A 25,513-nucleotide genomic window follows, 5' to 3' on the forward strand; every position below is an offset into this window, starting at 1 on the left:
CTTTTATGAATCGCAAACCATGCTTTCCAGCATAAGAAAAATATTGTTTATATGACGAAAAATAATACTGTTGTTACTATGCTGATTTGGAAACCCCAATTCATCCATGGATTTCATCACCTTGCAAACAAAAATAAGAGAATGCGTGCTCAATGTAGAAGTCATAAAGTATGCTTTGTAACATTGGTTACTGCTGCTTCAAGACAAGTTCAGTCAGCTTACCCTCGGATACGGTACTGAGCTTTGACCATTGACTCCAAATGGGAATAAAATGCTTTTCCGCTAAGAAATGTGATAGCCTTACTACTGGTTGGCATCAAGTTAGCTCATATCCACTCTCCCAACCATGCAATTAATAATTCCACCAATTATATGGCACAACTATCTTAATTTTTTTATTTCGTTATAGGTATCTAGCCATTGCTTAAGAGACCCCTACAAAAACAGATATCGATACCTACATCTACAAACACTAAATCAATTATGCGACTCATGTTCTTGTAATGATTATTTGTAAAAAACATTAACTAATCATCAACGGGACATCTAGCGTCACCTCATGCTTTCGCGTATTGGAGTGATGCATGCTGGATCTGAGGCCCTGCTGCCAGCCCTAAAATCCATGTACTATGCATCGAGATGGGTGCTCTAATCTCTGTATCGCTTACAATGCTCCAATGCCTTTTGATTTGTGCTCGAATTGAAGAGATCCTACGCATTGTCAGTCAAAAAATTACAAAATATATAAATAAATTTATTTATTTTTATTAATTTAAGTTTTGGGGACAAGTCATAATTTTAATTTCTAATGCTGTCTTCGCACTTTTTAATTTCATTATTAAAAACTTCACATGTTGGGCTCGAAAGACAAACTAAATCAAATTAGAACTTATTGTTTGTCTATTGGGTAGATTAGATGAAGCAGGACCAAACTAGAGGGCTATGCAGGCATCTTGATTTATATTGATCATTTGCATCAGAACGAGCAGGAACTTCTAATATGTTCACCAATGATCGGTAGAGCGGTTCCTTTTGAAAGCTAAGATTTTTTTTTTTTTTTTTACTTGGATGAGTTGCAATGGTTTCCTTTTTATTTTCATAAGAACCCTATTAATCGAAGATTGTTTAACACTAACAAAGAGAAGTGGCGGGATAGAGGAAACACGAGCGATAGAACGTTAAAAAATAATAATAATAATATTGTAGATAAAATAGCGAGAGCTGTACACTATTTATATCCAAAAGCCGAATTACTAACTTCTTTAATGTGGAAGAATGATTCATTATACAAAGAATCCTGGAAAAGTAAAGGCTGAATTGTTTGGATGGGCGGGCCTTGAATATGCGCATTCTAAATGGTAAAGGAGGGGAAGAGCAATGAGAGAGCGAATCTGAGGCATCTTGTTTTTTAATTTTTGGCGAAATCAGATTTATTAAATCAATTTAGAGTACATATATTCGAGAAAATCAAGAAATAACATATGTAACGCATCAGAAAGAATGAATGTCCCACACCACACACCAATCCATAAAGCGGCAGTAATCGCTCGGCAAAAGAAGGCAACTTGGTTAAACATTATAAAAAGGCCAGTTCTAGGTGCGGTTAAGCCTCTCCTCCCGTAATGGAATGGCCGCGGAAAGCCATCAGGCGCTGGCTCATTTCCTGATAACTCGGCTGCCAGGGCCAGATTCCTAGCTTCTTTTCTTCCTTCGTTTTTAGTTGGGCTACTAACAAAAATCCTTTAAGAAAATCACATAGGATGCCACATCTTAAGTAGCATGCGCCTTAACATAGACATCGAAATTTTTTGCAGAAACGCAACTTCTCTGACTAATAAAATCCATCTATCTTGTAAGTTTAAATTGTTTGCATCCTCTCTTCTTCTTTGTCAAATCACTCTTCATCCATCCATAAGACGTTCTTTCTCAACATATTTGTAGGATTTTTAAATCAAATGTAAATGGCGGGATTATCTTGAGATTGCAAAAGTTATATAAATGTAGAACTTGAAATCATATAATAGGGAATTTGATGCCAATACACACGCAGACACTAATCTAATACATACTTATAGATAAATTGATACATATTAATCATTTAATGATTCAATAGATGCCTCCAAACATATTGATATATAGAAGTTTAATAATAATAATAATAATAAGTGTATATGGGTGGATGGCCTCAACTTTGACACGCGTATCTCAATTTTTTTTACAAAAAATTAAAAGATGGACGGCCTCGGTTGGTAAACGGGAGGTCCATCCCAACATAATTCTTGGATTTCTGTGTTAAGAGGCATGCTATAGGCGATGTGGCATTAACCAAAAAAAAAAAAAGTTATTTCGTACATTCCTTCCGGCGCATTAAACTCTATTATCAATAATTTCAGGGGGCAAGCTCGTTGCTGCCCCCACCCACATTGGTAAGTAGCAGTGATTGCTCGCCATAAAGTGGCAGAGAACGAGTGGGAGAAGAACCCCGGTTCCCACTCGCGCGCCTTAGCAAAAAAAAAAAAAAGGAAAAAAGAAAAAAGAAAAAAAAGAAAAAGAACCACGGTTCCTCCCCTATAAAAGACCGCCTACGGGCTTTCCTCTGTTCACATCCCCGCCCGGCTAGCTACGTTTCCTTTTCTCCAAGATCCACATTTCTACGAAGGAATCCAATCCCCGGATTAGGTGCGCCTCTTCCTTCTTTCTCTGCTCCTCCTCTTAAAGTTTCAAATGAACCGACCCCTGTCTTACTTACTGAGGAAAAGCAGGGGGCTAAGATTAAGAGAGAGTGAGAGAGAGGAGGCAGCGGAAAAAAGGCAGGCAGTTAGGAGGCCAGAGAGGGGGGAAGGAAGAGGTTTCTCTCTGAATCTCTCCCCTTTACTCTCATCCCTCCGCCTGCCTGCCTGCCTGCCTGCCACATTTCAGCACGAAGGCTCTCAGTTCTTTTCGTTTCTCGTCTGGGTCTCGGGGCGCGCATTTAGGTCGAATCGGCTGGGCCCTGGAGAGAGAGAGAGAGAGAGAGCTCCGCCAGTGGTTTGCTGGCCGAGGAGTTCAAAGTTCAAACGGACCGTCCGTCGTACTCTTTTATGTCTCACCAACTCTCTATTCTGTTCACGCTTCTTTCATTTTGCATTCCGCTACTCTATTTCCCATCGCCACTTGTCGCTTGCTTCCTCTTTCCTGAAAACGGGTGAATCGAAAAACGAAGAGCGCTCTCTGGGATCCCCACTGCCCCTTCCCGTTCTCCTATCTATCGGTTCCAGAGCGAGCCACGAACGCGCCCTCGATCCCTTGCTTGCTTCCCTTTCCCCCGTGCGACATTAAACCGGTGGTGGCGGTACTAGTAATACCACCATCTGCTAATTTATTTTCTTTGATTTTTCTTTCTATTTTTTATTTTCACTCCATCACTCCTTAGAGGTAGTTTTTTTTTTTTTTTTTTTATTTCCCCTCTTCTTCCTGGGTAGCTGTGGCCTGAAAGAGATCCGCCGCGCTGCGAACGGGAATTCCAGTTTTTTTTTAAAATAAAAAATATAAAGGAAAAAAATTCTGTTAACAACGCTTAGATATCGTTTTCGCGGCTCTGATTTGTCGTGTTGCTCTCTGGATCGTAGATCGGTGCGGATCTCGGCCTTCGCTCCGCCGGTCTCGCTCCTGCTGCTGGTGTTGTCGGAGAGGAGACGAGAAGGGGGGAAGGGATCTCAGCGTCGGCCAGGCGATAAAGCAAGGACCACGAAAAGATGCTGCCGCAGAAGCAAGCGGAGGAGGCCATCGTTGCCAGCTTCAACGAGACGGAGCAGGACGGCAACGGCAAGGAGGAGGGGGAGGAGAGGGCGGAGGAGCCGCAGCCTATGTTCAGCATGAAGAGCCTCCTCTGGCACGGCGGTTCCGTCTGGGACGCCTGGTTCAGCTGCGCCTCCAATCAAGTATATGCGTCTTCCACCATTTCTCTTTTTGTTTCCTTCACTCTCTCTCTGTTTTTTTTCCCCTGCTTGACCTTTTGGCTTTCCCCTCTCGTAGTCAGATTGAATCGTTTTTAATTCTAATAATTTTGCGATCGAATCCCTTTCCCTATTTTTTGAGAAACAGAGTAGGGGCTAAAGTTCGTATTTGTATGAAATCTGATGGTTTCGTCCGGGTTTCCCGCATGCGCGCGCAGGTGGCCCAAGTTCTGCTGACGCTGCCATACTCGTTCTCGCAGCTGGGGATGCTGTCCGGCCTGCTGCTGCAGCTGTTCTACGGTTTCATGGGCAGCTGGACGGCCTACCTTATCAGCGTCCTCTACGTCGAGTACCGAACCCGCAAGGAGAAGGAGAACGTCAGCTTCAAGAATCACGTCATCCAGGTCCGTTTCTTCCTCTTCCTCCTCCGTCCCGCTCCCGGCCCAGGATCCTCTGGATTCTGGAATTTTAGGGGCCCTGCTAGATGTAACAAATTCGAGCACCATAATGACGGAATTATCCTTGTCTGTCTACCTTTTTCCGCTTTGTGGGAGCAGTGGTTCGAGGTGCTGGATGGGCTGCTTGGGCCTTACTGGAAAGCCGTCGGTCTGGCCTTCAACTGTACCTTCCTTCTTTTCGGCTCCGTTATCCAGCTGATTGCTTGTGCCAGGTATGGTTGTTCTTCTCCTATTTTCCAATCCAATCCGGCTCCCGGAATAAGTTCAAAACCTCAAATAGCCGAGCTACCTGGGAGCTGTACTTGTTGGCTGGAACTGATCAAAATTTTTGGATGATCAACTGTGGTGGTGGTACAGCAACATATACTACATCAACGACCGGCTGGACAAGAGGACGTGGACGTACATATTCGGCGCCTGCTGCGCGACCACCGTGTTCATCCCTTCCTTCCACAACTACCGGATGTGGTCCTTCCTGGGCCTGGCCATGACCACCTACACCGCCTGGTACCTCACCGTCGCCGCTCTCGTCAACGGCCAGGTACCCCATCCCCATCCTTTCATCCTTGTAATGAATGATTACGCGGCCGTTCGGTTCGGCTCGCTTTCTTACATTTCTTTGGGGGCCCATCGCACCTTTGCCCCCATCTCTCTATCTCGGGAGTTAATTTCTTGGAAGGAGAAGGAATGATGAAAACCAGCAGGGCAGGTGGTGGTATAATTATTTTAACCGGTGGCTATTTTTTTATGCTGTTTTGCGTGCCAGGTTGAAGGCGCGACGCACTCGGCTCCCACAAAGCTGGTCCTCTACTTCACCGGCGCCACCAACATACTCTACACTTTCGGCGGCCATGCCGTCACCGTGTAAGCTGCTATTACTCGCACCAGTAGACCCGTAGCCCGCCCGCTCCCCCCGCCCTTTCAGCAGCGTAGCAATAAGTGCTTTGTTTTTTTTTTTTTTTGAAGTTATAATTTCTCCCTACCTTCTCTTTCCACCTTTTTACCCAATTCTCAAGAAGCCGCCGCCTGCTAGGGATCTGTTGCCTTTCTTTTCGGCCGCCCCTTCTATCGGCAGCTTTTGCTGGCTGGTGGGCCGGACACCACCGGATCTGGAGATCATTTCCCATCTTTCCGGTCCCCACATCGTTCTCTCCTTACATTACTTAAGCATGGCCATTCCTTTTAAGACTTCTTTCTTTACATTTAGACCAGCTAATTAATCAACACCATTTGAGAGTTACTAGGATTTGTAGTGGAACCGGAACTTCTGGAGTTCAGTGGCAACAAGCTGTGGAAATCAGTGGTAACCAGATCAACCCGTTGGCATGCTGCAGGGAATCTTTTCTCGCTCAAATTTATTATTAAAAAGAATCTTTTAGAGGCGAGGAAGGGAAAGGAGTATGAATGATGGAAGGCATAAAGATTGAAGTTCGCTATATTTCTAGGTGAAGTATGGGATCGTGATTGGGAAGCGCCGTTAGCTTAGCAATGATTTGCTATTATCATCATTAGTTTATTTAGAATACATATTCCAATGTCCAGCTAATTCCCGTGCTTTCGTCATGACCATAAAAGTTAAACAGGAAGATTAGAAAAAGCTTCGGGCTTCAGTGGTTTGAGTGTTTCTTCCGCGTTTTTGGTTTTGTATTATCCTTATTCCTCTTTTATTTATATATTTAATTATTTAATCAAATTAATGTGCTGGAATATTTTGACAAGAAGCTTCCACGGCCATGGTCTCGGAGTGATGCGCACAGTAGGATGAAACTGATAGTTAATATTCTTAAATTTTTTCAAAAAAAAGAGATAAAAAGAAAGAAGATGAGTATTCTGTGTAAGAAGTTTTTGAAATTTGAGAAGAACGGTTACGAAACCGTCTCTCATTTCTTACGTTTTGAAACTGACCCTTGAATGATCCACCCGTTGGAAAACTCAACGGAAGACCGTCATTAAAAACCTCTTGAATAGGGAGACGTTGGGGCCTAACGTCTCCTGGTGTGAAGCCAAAGATAAAGGGGCTTCACCGAGAGAAAAAAAAAAAACAACAGAGTTCTTCATCCCTTTCCTTGAATTTTTTAAGCTTGGTTTCCTTCACGGTCTTTTAAGCAGAGTGATCATTTCAAGCTCTGTACTCTTCCTTTTTCTATTCTTTCTTCATTTCTTATCAAACCATAGTGTACGAGCAAAGAGAAAATTCCTGCGGAGTTCAAGAGATTTTGTAGTATTGTGCACGTCTACAAAATCAACGGTCCGTTGTATCTTGGGAAGGGATCGCCAGAATCCGGTGCATATAAGGAGGCGAATCTCTTTCAAAGACAGTGACTACACGCCTCGGACTGATCTACAGGTATTATCTATTTTATTTTGGATCTAAAGAAAACGACATCAAAGAGGTACGCATTGGAATCAGTTGTTTCAGTGATATTAAATTATTTAAGTTTTATTTGAGTTCTTTGAGTTGATTATTCCAACATTTTTGAAAGAGAATTTCGTTTCTGAAATACAAAGATGGATAAAGTTAAGAACTCATTAAACGATATCCTGAAACCCGAGTCATTTGATGGAAAGAATTTTGTTAGATGGCAAACAAAGATGGATTCTTGGTTAGACACATTAGATTTATTTTATGTGGTTTCAAACAATCCTTCAACTAAGGACCCAATGGATCATGAACCCGGCAGATCAGCTGCTAAATACAAATTTGATAAAGATGATCGTTTGTGCAAAAGTTTGATACTTAGTGCACTAAATGATAACTTATACGACATCTACTCTAGAGCTGAGGGTACAGCTAAGACATTGTGGGATGAACTTGAGTCGAAATATGGTAAAGAAACTGAATCAGAAGAAAAGTTCATCATAGGAGAATATTTTTCTTACAAAATGGTAGATCAAAAATCAGTAATTGATCAAGCACATGAAGTCCAGAATATAGTGGCGAAGATCATCGCAATGGGTATTTCTATAGATGAGAGAATTCAGGCGGCAGCCCTAATAGAAAAGCTTCCATCTTCCTGGACAAATTTTAAAGTCTCTTTGAAGCATAAGAGACACACCCTCTCTTTGGATCAAGTACTTGTGTCCCTTCAAATAGAAGAAAAACACAGGAATAACCATAAACAGGATTTGGGTATTGACTCAGAAGTTAATGCAAAGGCAAACTTAGTAGAAACGAAGAAAACTAACTTCTGGAGAAATAAACCCAAGAAACACTTTGAGAAGCCAAAACCAAAGATTCAAAAGGAACAGAGCAAGAGAACATGTTATGTCTGTGGAAAACCAGGACACTTTGCCAAACAGTGTAGACATAGAAAGGACAAAGTCAAGGGGCAAGGTGACAAAGTGACTCCTCAGGCAAATATGATAACAGGTTCTGGCTCTACTGGAACCGAGGACAGGTTAGTAATCTCAAAACTTGAGTTAAATCTGGCCTACAATCCAACCGAATGGTGGATTGATACAGGAGCTACTGTCCATATATGTTCTGATATTTCCTCTTTTTCTTTCTACCAGGAAGTTAAAGGGAGAACTGTGACCATGGGCAACTCCAGTGTTGCACAAGTGATTGGAGAAGGAGAAGTAAAATTGAAGTTTACATCTGGAAAAATTATTACTCTCCACAACGTGCAACATGTGCCAGATGTTCGCAAGAATCTTGTTAGTGGTTTTCTTTTGAGTCAGTTAGGCTTTAAATTAGTGTTTGAATCAAATAAGGTTGTAATTACCGAAGGTGGGACATTTGTAGGGAGGGGTTATGTTGCTGATGGGCTATTTAAATTGAGTGTATTACCATGCAACAATATGAATAAACATGTTTCTTCTCCACTTGTTATGCATATTGACTCTTTAGAGATGTGGCATAGTAGACTTGGACACGTGAATAACAATACTCTCAAAAGAATGATGAGTTTAGATTTAATTCCTAAATATAATTTAGAGAAGAACAAAAAATGTGAAATTTGTGTTCAAGCTAAACAACCTAGGAAACCATTTAAATCAACAAGTAGAAGTACTAACCTTCTTGATTTAATACATAGTGATATTTGCGAGATGAGCGGTATTTTGACGAGAGGAGGAAAAAGATACTTTATTACCTTTATAGATGATATGTCAAAATACTGCTATGTATATTTAATAAAAACTAAGGATGAAGCCTTAGAAAAATTTAAAATTTATAAATCAGAGGTTGAAAATCAAACCCAGAAAACAATAAAAAGACTCAGGTCAGATAGAGGAGGAGAATATAGTTCAACAGAATTTGGAAAATTCTGTGAGGAACATGGGATTATACATGAGACTACTGCCCCTTATTCTCCTCAGTCAAATGGAGTTGCTGAAAGAAAAAATAGAACTTTTCTTGACATGATTAACTCAATGCTTATTAGTTCTGGTCTTTCCAACAATTTATGGGGTGAAGCTCTAATTTCAGCATGTAAAATACTTAATCGTATACCATTTAAAGATAACCAGAAAACACCATATGAGTTATGGTGGGGTAGAAAACCTAGTCTAAAATATTTTAAAGTTTGGGGTTGCCTTGCAAAAGTTAAAATTAACTCTAGCAAGATGACTAAACTGTCTTCTAAGACTTTCGATGCAGCTTTCATAGGATACGCGGAAAATAGTAACGCATACCGATTCTTAGTAGTACGATCAGATGTACCTGACATTACACCGAACACTATTAAAGAATCGAATGATGCAGTATTTTTTGAGAATGTGTTTCCTATGAAAGAAAAGAGAAAGTTAGAAATAGGAGAATCCTCTAAATCACAAAATGATAACACTGAAATAGAACCCCAAGTTGAACTTAGAAGGAGCAAGAGGCCTAGAATAGAGAAAAACCTAGGAGATGACTTCTACACATTCCTTGTTGAAGATGAACCTTTGACTTATGCTGAAGCAATGAAATCTAGTGATGCACCTCTATGGGAGGAAGCCATTAAAAGTGAGATGGAATCAATCCTTTCACACAATACATGGGTGTTAACCGACTTACCTCCGGGGTCTAGACCACTAGGATGCAAATGGGTATTTAAAAGGAAACAAAATCCTGATGGATCCATTGAAAAATACAAAGCTAGATTAGTTGCTAAAGGTTTTAGTCAAAGAGAAGGAATGGACTATTTTGACACTTATTCTCCAGTCACTAGGATAACTACAATTCGAGTGCTTATAGCATTGGCGGCATCTTATAAACTTGAAATTCATCAGATGGATGTGAAAACAGCCTTTCTTAATGGCGAGTTAGATGAAGAAATTTATATGGAGCAGCCAGAAGGTTTTGTAGTTCCTGGTCAAGAGAATAAAGTGTGTAAGCTAGTCAAATCCTTATATGGATTAAAACAAGCTCCTAGACAGTGGCATGAAAAGTTTGACCAAGTCATTTTATCATATGGCTTTAATATTTGTGACTTCGATAAATGTGTATATTGGAAAATATTTGATAGGTCTATTATTATCCTATGTTTATACGTAGATGACATTTTAATTTTTGGTAGTGAACATGTCACAATTTTTGAAGTGAAGAAATACTTAAGTGATAATTTTGACATGAAAGATCTAGGATTAGCTAAAGTAATCTTAGGAATCAAAATTAGAAGGACACAAAATGAGATTGTTCTAAGTCAATCTCACTATGTTGAAAAGGTGTTAAAGAAATTTGGGTATGAAAATTACAAGCCAGTTAGTACCCCATATGATCCTAGCATAAAATTAAAGAAAAATGGTGGGGATAGTGTTTCCCAATTAAAGTATTCTCAATTAATTGGAAGTCTTATGTATTTATCTAACTGTACAAGACCAGATATCTCCTATGCTGTAGGAAGACTAAGTAGATACACTAGTAATCCCGATAAAACACATTGGAATGCAATAGAAAGGCTTCTTAAATATTTGAAGGGCACCATTAACTACGGGATATACTATTCTGGTTTTCCTATTGTACTAGAAGGGTATAGTGATGCTAACTGGATTTCTGATTCCGAAGATACAAAGGCCACTAGTGGATTTGTCTTTACACTAGGTGGTGGTGCAGTCGCTTGGAAATCTTCCAAGCAGACCTTGATTACTAGATCCACCATGGAGGCTGAGATGGTAGCCTTAGAGTTAGCTGGTGGAGAAGCAGATTGGCTTAAGGGTCTGTTATCAGATATTCCCATGATGGATAAGCCTATTCCTGCTGTTCTAATTAACTGTGATAATCAGGCGACTATAGCAAAAGTGAAAAGTAAAAATCACAACTCAAAGTCGTCTAGGCATATTGAGCTTCGATATAAAATTTTAAGGAAGCTCACCTCTACTGGAGTTATAACTTTAAGTTATATTAAATCAGTGGAGAACTTGGCAGATCATCTGACCAAGGGCTTGTCGAGAGGACAAGTTCAATATGCTTCGAGGGGGATGGGTTTAAAGCCTATTTTTGAGTCACCGTCAGCGGCAACCCAACCTATCTGACTGGAGATCCCAAGATGTAGGTTCAATGGGACAAACAAGCTGACTGAGTGGTTGGTAGGAGCACCAAATTTAAAGTGAACTCAGTTCGCTACCCATCTCTATGGAGCAGGTGCTCAACTGCACTAGACAGGAGGATGGCGTAATGCCTTAATGATATCAAGGCTATTATAGCAGGGTATAGAGTTGCAGTATACCCTTGGAGATATCACCGATGTGAGTGTGACTGTGGGGCCGCAGTCAAATAGAGAATTAAGGCTTGTTCTCTAGGAGACACTCACAAAACAAGATACCTGCGCACGGCCGTAATGCGCTACCCCGATGGAACTCACATGCAGGGTCAACTCTTAGTTGTTCGGTATTTTAAAATCTATACATAAAGTCCAAGTTCAAGACTTTGTTCACTTCGGACCGGTGTGGATGGCAAAATACCAACTAGAAGAAGGTTCAAGTCCGGAAGACACCTTTTATCGAAAGCTAAGTGTACTGATTGCTCGTACTTTGAATTTTCAGAATTTCTATTATTTTCAAAATTATTTTAAATTTTTAAAATTTCAAAAATGGTGGGGAAATGTAAGAAGTTTTTGAAATTTGAGAAGAACGGTTACGAAACCGTCTCTCATTTCTTACGTTTTGAAACTGACCCTTGAATGATCCACCCGTTGGAAAACTCAACGGAAGACCGTCATTAAAAACCTCTTGAATAGGGAGACGTTGGGGCCTAACGTCTCCTGGTGTGAAGCCAAAGATAAAGGGGCTTCACCGAGAGAAAAAAAAAAAACAACAGAGTTCTTCATCCCTTTCCTTGAATTTTTTAAGCTTGGTTTCCTTCACGGTCTTTTAAGCAGAGTGATCATTTCAAGCTCTGTACTCTTCCTTTTTCTATTCTTTCTTCATTTCTTATCAAACCATAGTGTACGAGCAAAGAGAAAATTCCTGCGGAGTTCAAGAGATTTTGTAGTATTGTGCACGTCTACAAAATCAACGGTCCGTTGTATCTTGGGAAGGGATCGCCAGAATCCGGTGCATATAAGGAGGCGAATCTCTTTCAAAGACAGTGACTACACGCCTCGGACTGATCTACAGGTATTATCTATTTTATTTTGGATCTAAAGAAAACGACATCAAAGAGGTACGCATTGGAATCAGTTGTTTCAGTGATATTAAATTATTTAAGTTTTATTTGAGTTCTTTGAGTTGATTATTCCAACATTCTGAACCATGCGCAGCTAGCGGCTGTTAGTGTGATAGTCCTATCTTCTATGTATATGTATGGGCACATTTGCAGTGGGACCATAGCAATTTGGCATTGTGATCGATGGAGAGTCCATTCTATGGTCCTCACATTTGTGCCATGAATATTGCTTGCAGGGAGATCATGCATGCGATGTGGAAGCCCCAGAAGTTCAAGTACATTTACCTGGTGGCGACGCTGTACGTGTTCACGCTGACGCTCCCGTCGGCCGCGGCCATGTACTGGGCATTCGGGGACCAGCTGCTGACCCACGCCAACGCCTTCTCGCTTCTTCCCAAGTCGAGGTTCAGGGACGCGGCGGTGATCCTGATGCTGATCCACCAGTTCATCACGTTCGGATTTGCTTGCACGCCCCTCTACTTCGTGTGGGAGAAGGTGATCGGCATGCATGGCACGAAGAGCATCTGCCTGCGCGCGCTGGCCCGTCTCCCCGTGGTTATCCCCATCTGGTTCCTGGCCATCATCTTCCCCTTCTTCGGGCCCATCAATTCCACCGTCGGGGCCCTCCTCGTTAGCTTCACCGTCTACATCATCCCCTCCCTCGCCCACATGCTCACCTATCGCAAGGCCTCCGCCAGGCAGGTACGGACTGCTGCCATCGTCCCCTTCTATATTATCCCGAGCTATCTCTGCACATACCTCCTTCAGATTTATGTTTCTTCTTCTTCTTCTTCTTCTACCTTGCCGGTAAATGTTTGTCGACTGTGGTTAGCTGGCACTTGGAATGCTAGAGTAGAGCACCGTCTCCGCCCCTGCATTTGGTCCGATACCCCTCTCCTTCCAACTACTACCCGTCCTGATTGTGCTGTCTGACATGATCTCTCTTTTGAGCTACTTCTTTCCTGCCATATGCAGCTCAATTGCTTGAAAACGATATTCCATGCCATCCTCTCTGATGTGCATGCCGAGAGTTCGCCATCTTGGACGACGATCATTCGAGAAGCTTTAACCCTAAGCTCATAATATTACGAGCTCTACGACTGTTTGGATTACGGAAATGCTGATGATCGATGCATGCTTAATTCTTGCGCATGGGTTTATATAACTTCTAGAACTGTGGTAGTTTATTACGTAATCTCTCATTTTCCATTCCCATCGATGATTTTACCTGTCTGCGCCCATTTCTCTTCAAACTTGCTAGCGGTCGCAGGCTGATCATTTTTAGTCCTGGTTTTCTTTCTTGACCACCCGACCGCAGGAGTTGTGCGAGGAGAACTTTCTTTCCCGCAGGTTCTCAGTTTTCTTTCTCAAATCCCCCCAGCACCTCAATTATATTAGGGGGGAAGATAGTTTCGTGATTCCAGATTTCTTGACAGCCCCCATGCTTGGAGGGGGCGATTGCGTAATTTGGTGGTACGAAGATCGTACAGATGAAAAAAATCGAATTCACGAAACAGCAGGATGATTGAATCCTTTTATCCCCTTTTGAGTGGGATGGATGGATAGATACAGGACAGCATTCCGTTTTCTCTTCTTCTTCTTCTTCTTCTTGCGTTCCCAGGCTATCGTATATTGCTCTCCTGTTGATTGCTTCTTGATTGTGAACTAAAATTGCCGAGTGCGATTATGGATGGGGTGCTGTCGTCTTTTGATTGCAGAACGCCGCGGAGAAGCCGCCCTTCTTCCTACCGAGCTGGACCGCCATGTACGTGGTGAACGCCTTCGTGGTGGTGTGGGTGCTGGTGGTGGGCTTTGGGCTCGGCGGCTGGGCCAGCATGGCTAATTTCATCGAGCAGGTGGACACCTTTGGGCTCTTCGCCAAGTGCTACCAGTGCCCCAAGGCCCCTGTCGCTGCGCCCGCGCCGCAGAAGCCAGCGAAGCAGCACTGAGCGGCGGCCAAACAAGACCCATATAAACCTCCCCTTCAACTTCCTTACTTCTACCAAAAAGTTCTCTGATTACTCTTTTTGGGCTTTTGTCACCTGTAATATACAAAAGAAGGGGGAAGCAACAGAAGTCTGGGTGATCCTTTCTTCAGTTCTTCGTTATATGGTTTCTTCTTCGTCTTCTTGTTTTTTTTTTTTTTTTTGCTCCTTTTTATTGGATGATATAACTTCAAGTTTGATGGTATCGTGATGCTTCCTGTTGCTATCAAAGCATAGGTATATTAATATTATTTTGGATCTAGTTTTCTGACATCTGTCTTTATATATGTTATAATCTGTGAAGTGGCAGAAATGATTTCTAGAAGGACAGAGAGGTGTGCAAATGAGACGCAAAGTTTAAGGTGGAAATACTAGATATAGTTTACCGTGGAACACGCAAGACCCCCTTGTGAATGGCTTCTCTAGGGAGTTTCTCGCTTCCCTCTTCACGTGACCCGCGCGTTGCCGGGTTGTGCTGTTGCCTTGCCCCTTTTGCTTTTAGGCGCTGCGTTAATCCAACTATCACATGCACCAACTTGCTTCATGATCAGGTTTTTATGTCTTATATATTTGGTGGCAAGATTCTTGCCTGAACACCTGTTATTGTACGCCTTCATATCCTAATCCCGCTTTCAGGTCTCTCAATACCATACGCCAACGTGCGGTCGGTTTTGTTTCATTTATCAGCAGTTCCCTGAATGGTAGTAGGCCACAAAAGATGGGGAGTGGGGCGAGCCGTGGTTATGGCCCCTGTCCAGTCTGGATGAGCATTACTCTTCATACGTATTCTTGGGACTTTCTGGACTTACTTGGCTATGGATTCCCGTTTTTAGAGAAAATAGCGCTGGCTGCCAACCAATCTCGGCCAAAACCTTTAGCAGCAGCGGGAGCCTCCGGCACTGCTACGCCCTCTTCCAGTATACCTCTCTAGGTTAAAGCAGACAAATAATTTATAAAAAGCTACCTTTCTTGCACATGTAAAATAATAATAAAAAAAGGTCTTCTGGATTAGATCATCCATAAATACAGCACAAATGGAAGATCATATGGGAACGGACAACAGTAAGTTTGCTGAGACAATCACTGGAAGGCATAACTAATGAAAGTACATTAATTACAGTTTGAGATGGATCCAGCTGTCAGGCTTGGTTGTGAAGCGTAGGGGGCGACGGTGGCACGCAGCACGAGCCAAGGGCTTGGGATTCACGCTTTATACATTGTCAACTGCTCATGCATGCCCATAATATACAGTTCTAAAATTTTCGCATACCACTAAGAACAAAAGCAACTAAGGAATTTCGAGTTATGAAAGCATACATCTTTCAAATGCATGCCTGCCTTCTACCAAAAAAATACACGTGAAAATTGGAAAAAACTACAACTTCCCGTCAGACGTTTCCAAATGTCCATGTCTTGCACATCGATTGCCACCATACAACATAAAGTGAATATTTACTGGATACTGGTTAATATTCAAAAAGAAATAGGAGGAATATCCCATGATTTTAAGCTGCAAATTAGAATGTGTCTCCGATCAATGCATGGCAACTTTATCCCTTAAGCATCCGTAGTCAATTCAACCAGAACCTTGAAGCTGTCAAATTGCCTTCCACAACAGCACCACAATTGGCCAGTCTCTGAATCGAATTCATTAGCCTGAAGGGGAAAAAACAACCTTCAAGATTCAGGATGCCATGTTTGCATTGAAAATAAGAACATACTTTTATGGCTACAGTACGCATTGAATATTTAGAGGTTAAAAATTTCGTAAAATGAAAAGGGCTTCAAGCTTTATTCAGAATTAGTTTTGAGAATTAGCTTTTTAAAAGTAGAAAAGTTAGTCCCATATTCATTTTCAGCAAGGTTAATTATATTCTCAAGGTTTATTTCAAAATAAAAGCAGGATCACATCTACGAAACAGCATTTTGGAGTCACACGGAACCAAATTAGCAGGTCCATATGAAGGCAGTTTACGATATGGAGATCTTGATTCGTCACCTGATCAGGACTCTAACGTGCACACCATGAAACAAAACAGATGCATAATTCTGCTTGTGCATCAGCTGATGAATCAAGTCTGTGCAGGTTCGAGAAAAAGTTCAGTGTATGTGCAATATTATTGCATCTGAAGAAAACAAATAAAAATGCCCTTTTTTCTTCAAGCCATTGTTATCAGCAAAGTCAAATAATTTCATCAACAATCTGATGCAAGGCCAGAAAATCAGACCACCAATTCCTTGGTTCTTGCTTCTATATGATACTGAAGTTTTGTTAAAAATATGAAAAATGAAGCAATAACTGGCAAGATTTTCATAACAGAGCTGAATTACAATTTTATAAAAGAGATTGACATAGAACTATACAGACAACTTCAGCAATAAACATGTACTGCCTGCAGAGGAACAAATATGATAATGGAAATAAAAAGCTTTAGAGAAAAAACCTAATTAATCTACCATACTGACCTTTTCATCGATCCACATTAGTGAACTTAGTTGATTGTTTAATAGTCGAACGGCAACATCAATAGGAGTCATACCATCAACCACATCAAGGTCACCCAACTAAACAAAATATGCAGAGCACTGGTAGCTAAGAAGGCTATGACTAATTCGAAATCTTGTAGAGATGTACCTGACTAGAATTTACTTTTTGAATAATTGATTTTATTTGTTTGGCCATCCGTTGCATTTCCCTCTCAATAAATTCAGCTCTTTCATAACCTGACATTTCAGGAGAGATAATGAATACAGAGATGCTAGCATAAGTGCTGTATGAAATCTAATATAAACATTGCGGCCCTAGAAATAACTATCAAGATGCACCCCCTTAAGGTTGCATTTGGTTCAGAATGAGGAAGGTAGAATAGCCATAGTTATACCTACTAGCATAGTTATGCCACAATTTATTCCTTTTCTGTACTCTGCCTTTTTTTTTCTGGCTACAGTATTTGGAATAACTTTTGGCTAAAGGTGTTTTGCTACACGCACACATACAGAGAGAGGAGGGAGGGAGGGGCGGAGGGCATACATGATAGATTTATGTTAGAAAATGTATAAGCAAGTTTGACTGGAATAAGTATTTCATGCTCATACCTATTTCCTAAATGCTGATTGGCTGGCATGCGGCTTATTTCAAGCCTCATGCCTGCTCTGTTCTGCACCCATATGCTGCCTAAAGATCTTAAAAAAGTTCTCAAGAAGCATCCAAAAACTGCACCCGAGTATTGGCATAAACATAAAAATCCAAATAGATCTAGAATCAAAAGAGTCAATGATTGCAAGAAAATATCCAATTCATGTGCGCAATAAGTATAAACGGGAAGGATCTAATAAAGGTGCCCAGCTGGTTGAATGGACACGAATCCAACCATATTACCGATCCATATAGACCCAAGCCATAGAAGATATCCTTATTACTTGGCTAGGCAAGGTCAAAAACAATCCTAGTTTCAGCAAGGTTAGGGATGCATCAAGTAAAACTGGACATGACACATTAAACCAGAATAAGTACAATTTGGCACAACAGTAATTAATCTAAAATAATTGGCTCAGTATACACAACTTGAACCAAACCCAAGGGACCTGATCCAACTGCCCACCAAGCACATGGATCCAATCTAGCCGTCTAGGACACAATTATAACCATGACTTTATTTCGGGTCAAGTCTACGTGACTTGGAAATCTACTAGCCCATCTGCACCCTAGTTGTGACACCTTCTCTAGGATTCTTTCTAGTACAGCCACAATAGAATTTTGGAGATTGCTTCCCCTGCAGTGAAACTGATTCTAGCAGGATCTTCGGCCTCTCAAATCACATAAACAGATGCCACATCATAATGATTTAAAAAGAGAATGTGTGTGTGTCTATCATGTATGCCTATCCAATAACTTACATAAAACCTTGTCAATCAACAGAAAATCATAGTTTATTCTGTTAAGGAGTTTGCAAGGGAAAATATTGTTGTGAAACTAAGGAGTGCTAAGCAAAGATTGCAAACAAAATTCAGTATCAACAGAATTGGCTCCCATAGGCTCCTGTCACTGAATTTGAAGCAAATACCTTCAGAAAACTTTGGTAGTTTCCAAGTTACTGATAAAAAGGGTAAATAAGTTATGGAAGTAACACAAACTCCACACTGTTAAATATTAATTATCACATCGTGTACAGCAACAATATGCTGTGTCATTAAACAGACAGCCCGTCATACTGGGATAAGATACGAACAAATGGCTTGTAGTTTAAATAGATGAGAAAGAACAGGTGGAATTCCAAAACATATTAATTACAGAAATCAGGGGATGGAGGATGAGAAGAAATCGGGGGGAGAGCTACACGAGAGGCAAGTTAATATTTGAAAGCAGAACTGGAAGTCTACTAATCCCTTTAGACAAACAGTTCTATCTACAAGTCACTATAGCCAAACTTATACTAGAAATTCCAAAAGCAGTCATAAGTAAATAAGACTCTTATAGAGGCTCAAGTTCCAGTATCTTAAAATTTAAGTGCTTCCTAAATGAAGTCCTTATCTTAAGGATTTCGTGCAGTACATAACACCTACAGGCTTTTCAAACTTGCTATTATCAAACCAATTCAAAATTAAAAGAAAATAAAGATATGTTTAACATTTCTCAGCATTCTATTATACAAGCTCTCAAAAAAATGATGCAAAGGGAAAGTTTCCATATGATCTTCCGTATAGGTTGTACACCTATATGTGAATCCAGATCTTGGTAGCAAAACCATTAGCTGCAGATGCTGACAACATTTTGATCACACACCTTATCTTTTTTTGCAATTTTGATCACACACCCTGCCCTATAATATGACCTTCCAACATCACTGAGCCCTTTCTGAAATTTTGGTCGCAAACCTTATCTTTGCACTGTATAATTGCACATCAACCTATCTGCAATGAAGCATTAAATATCATTATGTACATCTTTGCTCCTTTGAACAGCATGTGGAAAGTGATATGCGAAAGCTTACATGTGGTTAAATCACTCAAAAGAAGGAAGCAAGAAATAATGTTCAAAGATGCATGAAACACATGAGAAGCTGGTCATCAGAGATTTCCTGCAGCTATCCTTTCATTTTCCACAGTTTTAACCAAACTACATGGTAGTTTTGTCAGGAGCTTTCCATTATTTCATGAAACACTTCCCTTGAACTTCCCAATTTTCAAAATTTCCCAATTTGGAGCAGCTTGATTACATGCGACAAGCCTGTCCCAACAATTAATGGTTCTATCATCTTCAATACCTTTGACAATCATGCAATTAAAACGTGAGTTTACACAAGCACTTGTTAGGTGCTCCTAAATTTGCTAGCCTTGTAAACATTCTTCTTCAATTGGTAGCAAATCCTGATAACAAGCTATCATGGCTCCCTCAACTCAATTGACTCATTCTAGGTCCTATGTAAAATTCAAATATAGTAGAGTTACAATAACCAACAATATGAACATGGCCGGTGGCTAAGCAAACTCGATCTCCAAAGTTTTGCAAGTACTCTAGCTCCACATGTTATAAACTGAAATAATAACATGAAAAGTGCTGATCTCATCTACTCTTGATTTGACATGCAATTCAGAGAAAGCTTCTAAATATATTTTAATCAACATATTGCAATACCTAGACATGACTTTTGCAAGCAAAGGTCTGCAGATATAATAAGCATCTTACTTCAAGGGACACTTTGTAGACTTTTCCCCCGACAACAATTCATGTAATTGATTTTAATGTTAGAAAGCATAAAAACCACCAAGTAATTAAAAATTATGTGGCATAAAGCATTAGAATGTCAGCAATTTAACCGCACTTCTATACCATATCTCTATTACAACCATATTGCTTTACATCAGGACTTCAATATTCCAATTTCATGAGCTTAAAATCAAAATATTCAACAAACTGCAAATAAGAACAAATCATGGAGATTGTAAAGCAATTAAGCAAATTCACTTGCTATAGTAGGCATATCGGGAAGACATTGCCATTCAGGTTAGTCCTCGTAGTTGTGGTCTTTTGTACATTCTTTAGTTTTTTATATAAAAAAGTACAACTTATTCGCAATAATGATCTTCTTGTGGACTTCAGGTATTGCCTCATTGTGGGTCGCCTTTACAAGCAAATTCCAGGAATTTTTTTGCTTAAAATATTTTTTTCTTAAGAAGATATACTAGTTGCTTTTATACGTTTTGTGAAGCAATATGGATTCTTTTTCTTGGTACGTGAAAGAAATCAAAATCTTCAACTGGAATGAAGATCAGTAACATACCTTTTGGAAGCACGTGGTCAAATGTTTCCAGGAACTTTCTTTAGCTAGAATTATGTGCTTTAAGTTTCTTGTCGTGTTTGTGAACATCCTCTTCGTTGTTATAGCATGAATTTACTGTCGGGAATCCATTTGCAATTAAAATGGAAACTCTTTCCCACAACCTAAGAGTCTTTTGGGTTCACGGATGGCAGAGGGAGATAGGAAGGAGGCGAGAAATATTTCTCTCTATTTTCTCCCATTTTTGATCCCCTACCTGTCATCATGAAGTGGTTGGGGAAGTTGTTGGGAGTGCATGGAAGTTATGATAACTACACCAAGTAGTTATCATCATGTAATAACTCCCACATGAGTCAGGACTTGGGCATGCCCTCATGGGCGCCTAACCTTGGTTTCCAACTGTATCGCTACTTAACTTTGACGGTATCTGGCACCCTGTTGTGATTACTTGCATCTTCTAAATTAAATAGAAAGGAGATTTTGAAACCATGCTATTGACATCATATTTTATTACTTTAGGTATTGCTGGCTCTGTTAAAACATAACGGTGGGATTAAAGAACCCTTGGTAAGTTTTTTAAGCTCTTCTTGGGATCACTAAGCACATATCAGGTAGCAAGCACCTGAAGATGCCTGAAACCAATCAACAACAATCATAGTGTGGTATAACCAGAAGTCCTTGCATGGAGGTTAGTCTTATGGTCGATCAGTTAATCAAGTAACGACAGATAAAAAAAGAGAGTTTAAACTGGAGATATTAACAAAAAATATCTAACTCATTCAAAACAAACCCTAGGAGATATATCTTCCTACTTTCTCATGCTTACTGACCCTGTATTTCAACAAGTAAACTAGATTCTAAGGTTCACCAGCTGATAACATAAAACCTAGGGGAAGAATATGGATAAAACAAATCGTACAATCTCTTATTTAATTTATAGGGACAATTCATCGAACGCATAGCATTGGAACTTAGATGCCTCAAGGAAACGCTAATCTTTCCAGATTTTTATGAAGTCCAGAGCAGCAGAGAGATTTTTTGAGAATACATACCAGCTGAGAGATGGAGAAGAGAGAGTGTGCCTGGTAGCGATGACGCCAGAGAAGCAGAGATGAGGAGAAGGATCTCTTGAATCGGCGTTCCTTCTATTTAATTGCCTGTTTCCCCCCCAAGAATCGCCGTCCCTATTTGCCGGTCCCCGCACCATTCGTTTCCTTCGCCCTGCTCCGATATTTACAAAGAGTTACGGCCTTGCCTACATATTAATTAATTAATTAATTAATTAGGAAAAAACCAGGTGAGAAGTCGGCAACGGCGGTGACGATTTTAAGGCTGAGCGGCAGCTCCGGAGCGACATTTTTTCCCACCCTCGGATCAGATCATACCTCTTCCCTTATTCTGTTCGTCGAGTCATGGGAATAATTCCTAAACCCAAAGCGGGCATCAGACACCATTCATTCCATCCGGGCGAGGGCGAGGGCGAGGAAGAGGGAACGATCGGCGGCGCGCGCGAGAGATGGCGAGCCTGTGGAGGGCGGCGTGGGGGGCGTCGCGTGGGGCGGAGGACATGGGCGGGGGCGTGGAGTTCTGGTCGGACCCGGAGCGGGCGGGGTGGCTAACCAAGCAAGGGGAGTACATCAAGACGTGGCGGCGCCGGTGGTTCGTGCTGAAGCAAGGGAAGCTGTTCTGGTTCAAGGAACCGGTGGTGACCCGGGCGTCGGTCCCGCGGGGTGTGATCCCCGTGGCTTCCTGCCTCACGGTGAAGGGCGCCGAGGACGTGCTCAACCGGCAGTTCGCCTTCGAGCTGTCGACCAGCCGCGAGACCATGTACTTCATCGCCGACTCCGAGAAGGAGAAGGAGGAGTGGATCAACTCCATCGGCCGCTCCATCGTTCAGCACTCCCGCTCCGTCACCGACTCCGAGGTCGTAGACTACGACAGCACTCGCCACCACGCATCCGCCGATCAGCGCCAGATGGAAGGATCCTCCTGAATTAGGTGCGGCGCATCTCTCCAGGGCCCCTCATCTGCATCCGGACTGCTATTGCGCAATCTAGGGTTTCTTCTCCTTTCTTTCTTCCTTTCTTGGGTGTGCTTCTCTTGATCGTGTTGTACGGACTGTCTGCTTTTATTAATCGCGCTGTCTATATGTACATCTCTGACTGCTGTTGTAATTTGGCAGTGCTGGGAATCGATGTATAGGATCTATTCTTGTTGGTTGTGTCTCGATCCTTAAAAATTATCACATGCTTCATCTCCCTGCTTTGCCTTCTTCTTGTTATGTATTCCTACGATTTATGTGTACGACATCCGTTCCTTTGTTATACTATGTTCAATTCTTCAGATTTTCTTGTTATTATTAGCAAGTACTTATATTGCATGATCGTTGATGAGATGTGCGAACCCCTCTGACTCTTTCATTGAACTTCTGTGCAGCTTTTTTTCTTTTTGATTTAAATAATTCTAGTTTTCCTGTCTATGGATGTTATTTGTTGGTTTCCAGATCTGTTCTCCTTGCAGTATATAATTTGATTGGTCAGAGAGCTCTTAGAAACTGAATTGGATATCATGTAGTTGTCATATTCTGTTCGAATGCCAAGCACGTTGTCGAACATCCTTGTTACTGGTTTACAGAATCTTATTTTTTACTTGTCTTAATAACATCAGATTATGGCTATCTTTCTTATGGGGCTTTTATCACCTCTCGGATGTCCATTTTACTGCACAAGAGTCATGACATGCTCTTGCATTCATTGAGCTTATATCCTGGGAACCATTCATCTGGTGATTTTTTTTTTTTTTTTTTTTACAGAAATACTATGCAGAATTTGTTTCTACTAAATAGAAAGTGCTTAGTTATTATTGACTGGAAGTTATGTGTAGTTGTTCCCTCTATATCCTCTATGTTTGGAATCAAATATAAAGTGCCTATCCGATCCCAGCAACCTTCACCAATGTTTTTTTTCCTCTCTATCTCCCTCACCTGATTCCTTTTCCAATAGTAGAACCTTTCCTTATCATCTTCATATCTCATGGTTTCAAGGTTATAAGGAGCACATAAAATCAGATTCTACTGTTTCTTCTTAAGGGGAGATAGTCCAATGCTCCTGCTGAATTTTTGGCTATGATGAGACGTCAAAGTTGTAGCAAAACCAATATGCATCTCACAAAAATACTACACATCAACCTCCTATGTATATGAAAGCTCAGAGAAATGATTCTGGGCGTTCTAAGTAGAAATCCATGCTCTTTCAAGACCTTTCATAGCTAGCATAGCTGAAATTACTACATGATATCCCAAGGCATTTCAACAAATGTCCTGCAATATAGCCATGAGATCTTCTTGTTCTTCTTTTAGTACTGCATCCTGATCATTGGCTTATAATCATGTTCATCTATAGTAAGGGCTTGTTTGGAGCTATGTATGCCAACTTAACCTTGCCTTGAGTTGCATGCAGATTGAGATGTAGGTGGGTCGAGCTGCATCATGCCAATGAGGTTGTTTGGATGGTGGGTTGAGCTCACAAGTGGGAGGCACCATGCCATCGAGGATCGGAGGTAGGAGATGCAGCAGAGTGAGTCCTCTCTCTCTATGGATTGACAACGAGAACTCCTCTCTTCCTGTTGCAATGAGTCGCCAAGTGGTGTGGATGCCATCCTTGACCTTGCACTCGAAGCAGCTGAGGGCGGCCTCGTCGAGTAGGGTGGATCAGGTTTGCACACTCTTGGAGGGGGTCGAATCAGATTGCAAGGACCAAATGCCAGAGGAAAGGCATTACAATGAAGTACGGATCTTGGGGGATCTGCGGAGGGGGTAATGGTGGAGAGGAGGAAGAGGAGGGCGGGGACGGGTGCGGTGGAGGAGTTGGGTGGAGGTGTTGAGAAATCGAGGGGTGGGGAGGGGGTATAGAGGAGTCAGGATGGGTGGGGAGATAGGGGGTTGTTGCATGGATGAGCTTACAGCTTGTCTTGCATCCAATTTGGCTGCAAGTGGAGCTTTGGTATGGAGGGGTTTCATTTGTAGGGCCACTGGAAGTTGTCCTGCTTTGCAAGTCCAACTACAAGACACCAGCAACTGGGATGGCCTGCCGTGGACTGGACTTATAGGGCAGGCCAACTTGTAGCACACCAAACAGCTCCCAACATCAATTGAAGGACGAGGGACAAAACTTAGAAGCAGCCATGGTGTGACAAGTGAATTTTCAGGCATGATGGGCTTAAACTGTTCACTAAGCTTACATCTCTTTAAACTATCCTGGAGAGCTTGCTGTGATATTCATACAAGTGAAGATACCAATGTTAGTAGTGTTTAGTGATGATATGAAGTCTAGGTTAAATGTTAGCTAGAATTCCAGAAGAAAGCTTTCGGCACTGAAGCAGAGGAATGAGATGTAGTTTTAGTAGAACCAAAAGTCAGTAAAAGGAGACGATCAATATTGATGGCCAGGAGATATTGCAGGATGATCATATTCCTTATTTTGCATCAATTCAAAAAAAGGGATTGAATGAACAAATGGATGGAGGCAGAATTTCCATCCCAGTGGACTGAAAAGTAAACTGATTGATATATACGGTTGCCTTTGTATGAAATGGTTCTGCTGTTAGACTGAGCATGTTGGAAGATGAGTTGTGAGTAGGCAGTAGTCTTTTCCCTCCCCTCTTTCAATTTGCTTCACTTCTTACATAATTTCATTCTTTTAGGTAATAGTATTCGATAAAAATGGCAACCAACTAAGTTGAAGCTTGGGTGGTGCCTCTATTGAAGATCAGGGGTGCTTTGTGGAACATTTTTGTAAATCTGTTGAATGCTTTGTTTCTGCTTTATGATAAATAATATGTGGGAAGAATCTTATATTATTCTGCTGGCTGTTGAACCTTTCCCGTGGTACATTTCCAAGTGAGCAGAAAGGAAACATTTGAACTACCGACAGCCAATTTCGAAAATTACAATACTTATCAAAACTGGCCACTAATGTACAGATCAGCTACAGTGAAAATTAATTGGAACATGTAACATTCTTCATCTTGCTGTAAGTTGGGTCCCATCACAGATTTAAATTTCAAAGAGCCAAAGGTTTATGTGTAGCAACTTTTTGCAACCCTTATAAGCACATCCCATTTTGCATGCATTTTCATGACAACATCTATCATAATTTAACAAATTTAATCAACCTCTTCTCTGCTTCTTGTAATGTTTCCATCCTTGCTATCCTTGCATTTCTTGATTAATATGTCATTGCAATCTATAATCTGTCACTTTCTCAGGCAA

The 25,513-nt window shown here is 41.1% G+C and overlaps 2 protein-coding genes and 1 long non-coding RNA gene across 7 annotated transcripts; 2 read left to right on the top strand and 1 right to left on the bottom strand.

The window, feature by feature from the left end:
• The first annotated feature begins 2,540 nt into the window (after positions 1 to 2,540).
• On the top strand, positions 2,541 to 14,237 carry LOC103711175 (auxin transporter-like protein 2). Of its 3 annotated transcripts, none has more exons than XM_039122564.1 (8): positions 2,541 to 2,679; positions 3,609 to 3,920; positions 4,154 to 4,339; positions 4,493 to 4,605; positions 4,751 to 4,934; positions 5,160 to 5,257; positions 12,218 to 12,683; positions 13,700 to 14,237. In XM_039122564.1, the coding sequence occupies exons 2-8, from the start codon at positions 3,735 to 3,737 to the stop codon at positions 13,928 to 13,930; spliced, it is 1,464 nt and encodes a 487-aa protein (XP_038978492.1). In that variant the 5' UTR covers positions 2,541 to 2,679; positions 3,609 to 3,734; the 3' UTR covers positions 13,931 to 14,237. The 3 variants fall into 3 exon arrangements, with proteins under 3 accessions (XP_038978492.1, XP_008795448.1, XP_008795449.1); XM_008797226.4 differs by lacking the exon at positions 2,541 to 2,679 and adding an exon at positions 2,754 to 3,337; XM_008797227.4 differs by lacking the exon at positions 2,541 to 2,679 and adding an exon at positions 2,754 to 3,331.
• Positions 14,238 to 15,175: 938 nt separating this feature from the next.
• LOC103711173 lies at positions 15,176 to 21,485 on the bottom strand. 3 transcript variants are annotated; one of them, XR_003386491.2, is made up of 5 exons: positions 21,297 to 21,485; positions 18,750 to 18,877; positions 16,433 to 16,690; positions 15,966 to 16,044; positions 15,176 to 15,622 (listed from the first exon to the last, which is right to left on the bottom strand). It is a non-coding gene; the product is annotated as an uncharacterized LOC103711173 (long non-coding RNA). The 3 variants fall into 3 exon arrangements; XR_604730.4 differs by lacking the exon at positions 15,966 to 16,044 and having other exon boundaries at positions 21,297 to 21,484; XR_003386490.2 differs by lacking the exon at positions 15,966 to 16,044 and having other exon boundaries at positions 16,602 to 16,690; positions 21,297 to 21,483.
• Positions 21,486 to 21,688: 203 nt separating this feature from the next.
• LOC120108836 (pleckstrin homology domain-containing protein 1-like) lies at positions 21,689 to 22,587 on the top strand. Its single transcript, XM_039122565.1, has one exon. It carries the CDS (start codon positions 21,761 to 21,763, stop codon positions 22,235 to 22,237), a length of 477 nt encoding a protein of 158 aa, XP_038978493.1. The 5' UTR covers positions 21,689 to 21,760; the 3' UTR covers positions 22,238 to 22,587.
• The last annotated feature ends 2,926 nt before the right edge of the window (positions 22,588 to 25,513 follow it).

Source organism: Phoenix dactylifera, unplaced genomic scaffold (assembly GCF_009389715.1).
Source record: "Phoenix dactylifera cultivar Barhee BC4 unplaced genomic scaffold, palm_55x_up_171113_PBpolish2nd_filt_p 001579F, whole genome shotgun sequence".
Lineage (NCBI taxonomy): Eukaryota > Viridiplantae > Streptophyta > Magnoliopsida > Arecales > Arecaceae > Phoenix > Phoenix dactylifera.

What these genes read in the sequence shown, in the direction of transcription:
- LOC103711175 (XM_039122564.1), top strand. Translation starts at nt 3,735, where the DNA reads ATGCTGCCGCAGAAGCAAGCGGAGGAGGCCATCGTTGCCAGCTTCAAC. An exon ending in TCAGCTGCGCCTCCAATCAA is followed by an intron (nt 3,921 to 4,153) that starts GTATATGCGTCT and finishes ATGCGCGCGCAG; the next exon opens with GTGGCCCAAGTTCTGCTGAC. An exon ending in GCAAGGCCTCCGCCAGGCAG is followed by an intron (nt 12,684 to 13,699) that starts GTACGGACTGCT and finishes TTTTGATTGCAG; the next exon opens with AACGCCGCGGAGAAGCCGCC.
- LOC120108836 (XM_039122565.1), top strand. Translation starts at nt 21,761, where the DNA reads ATGGCGAGCCTGTGGAGGGCGGCGTGGGGGGCGTCGCGTGGGGCGGAG.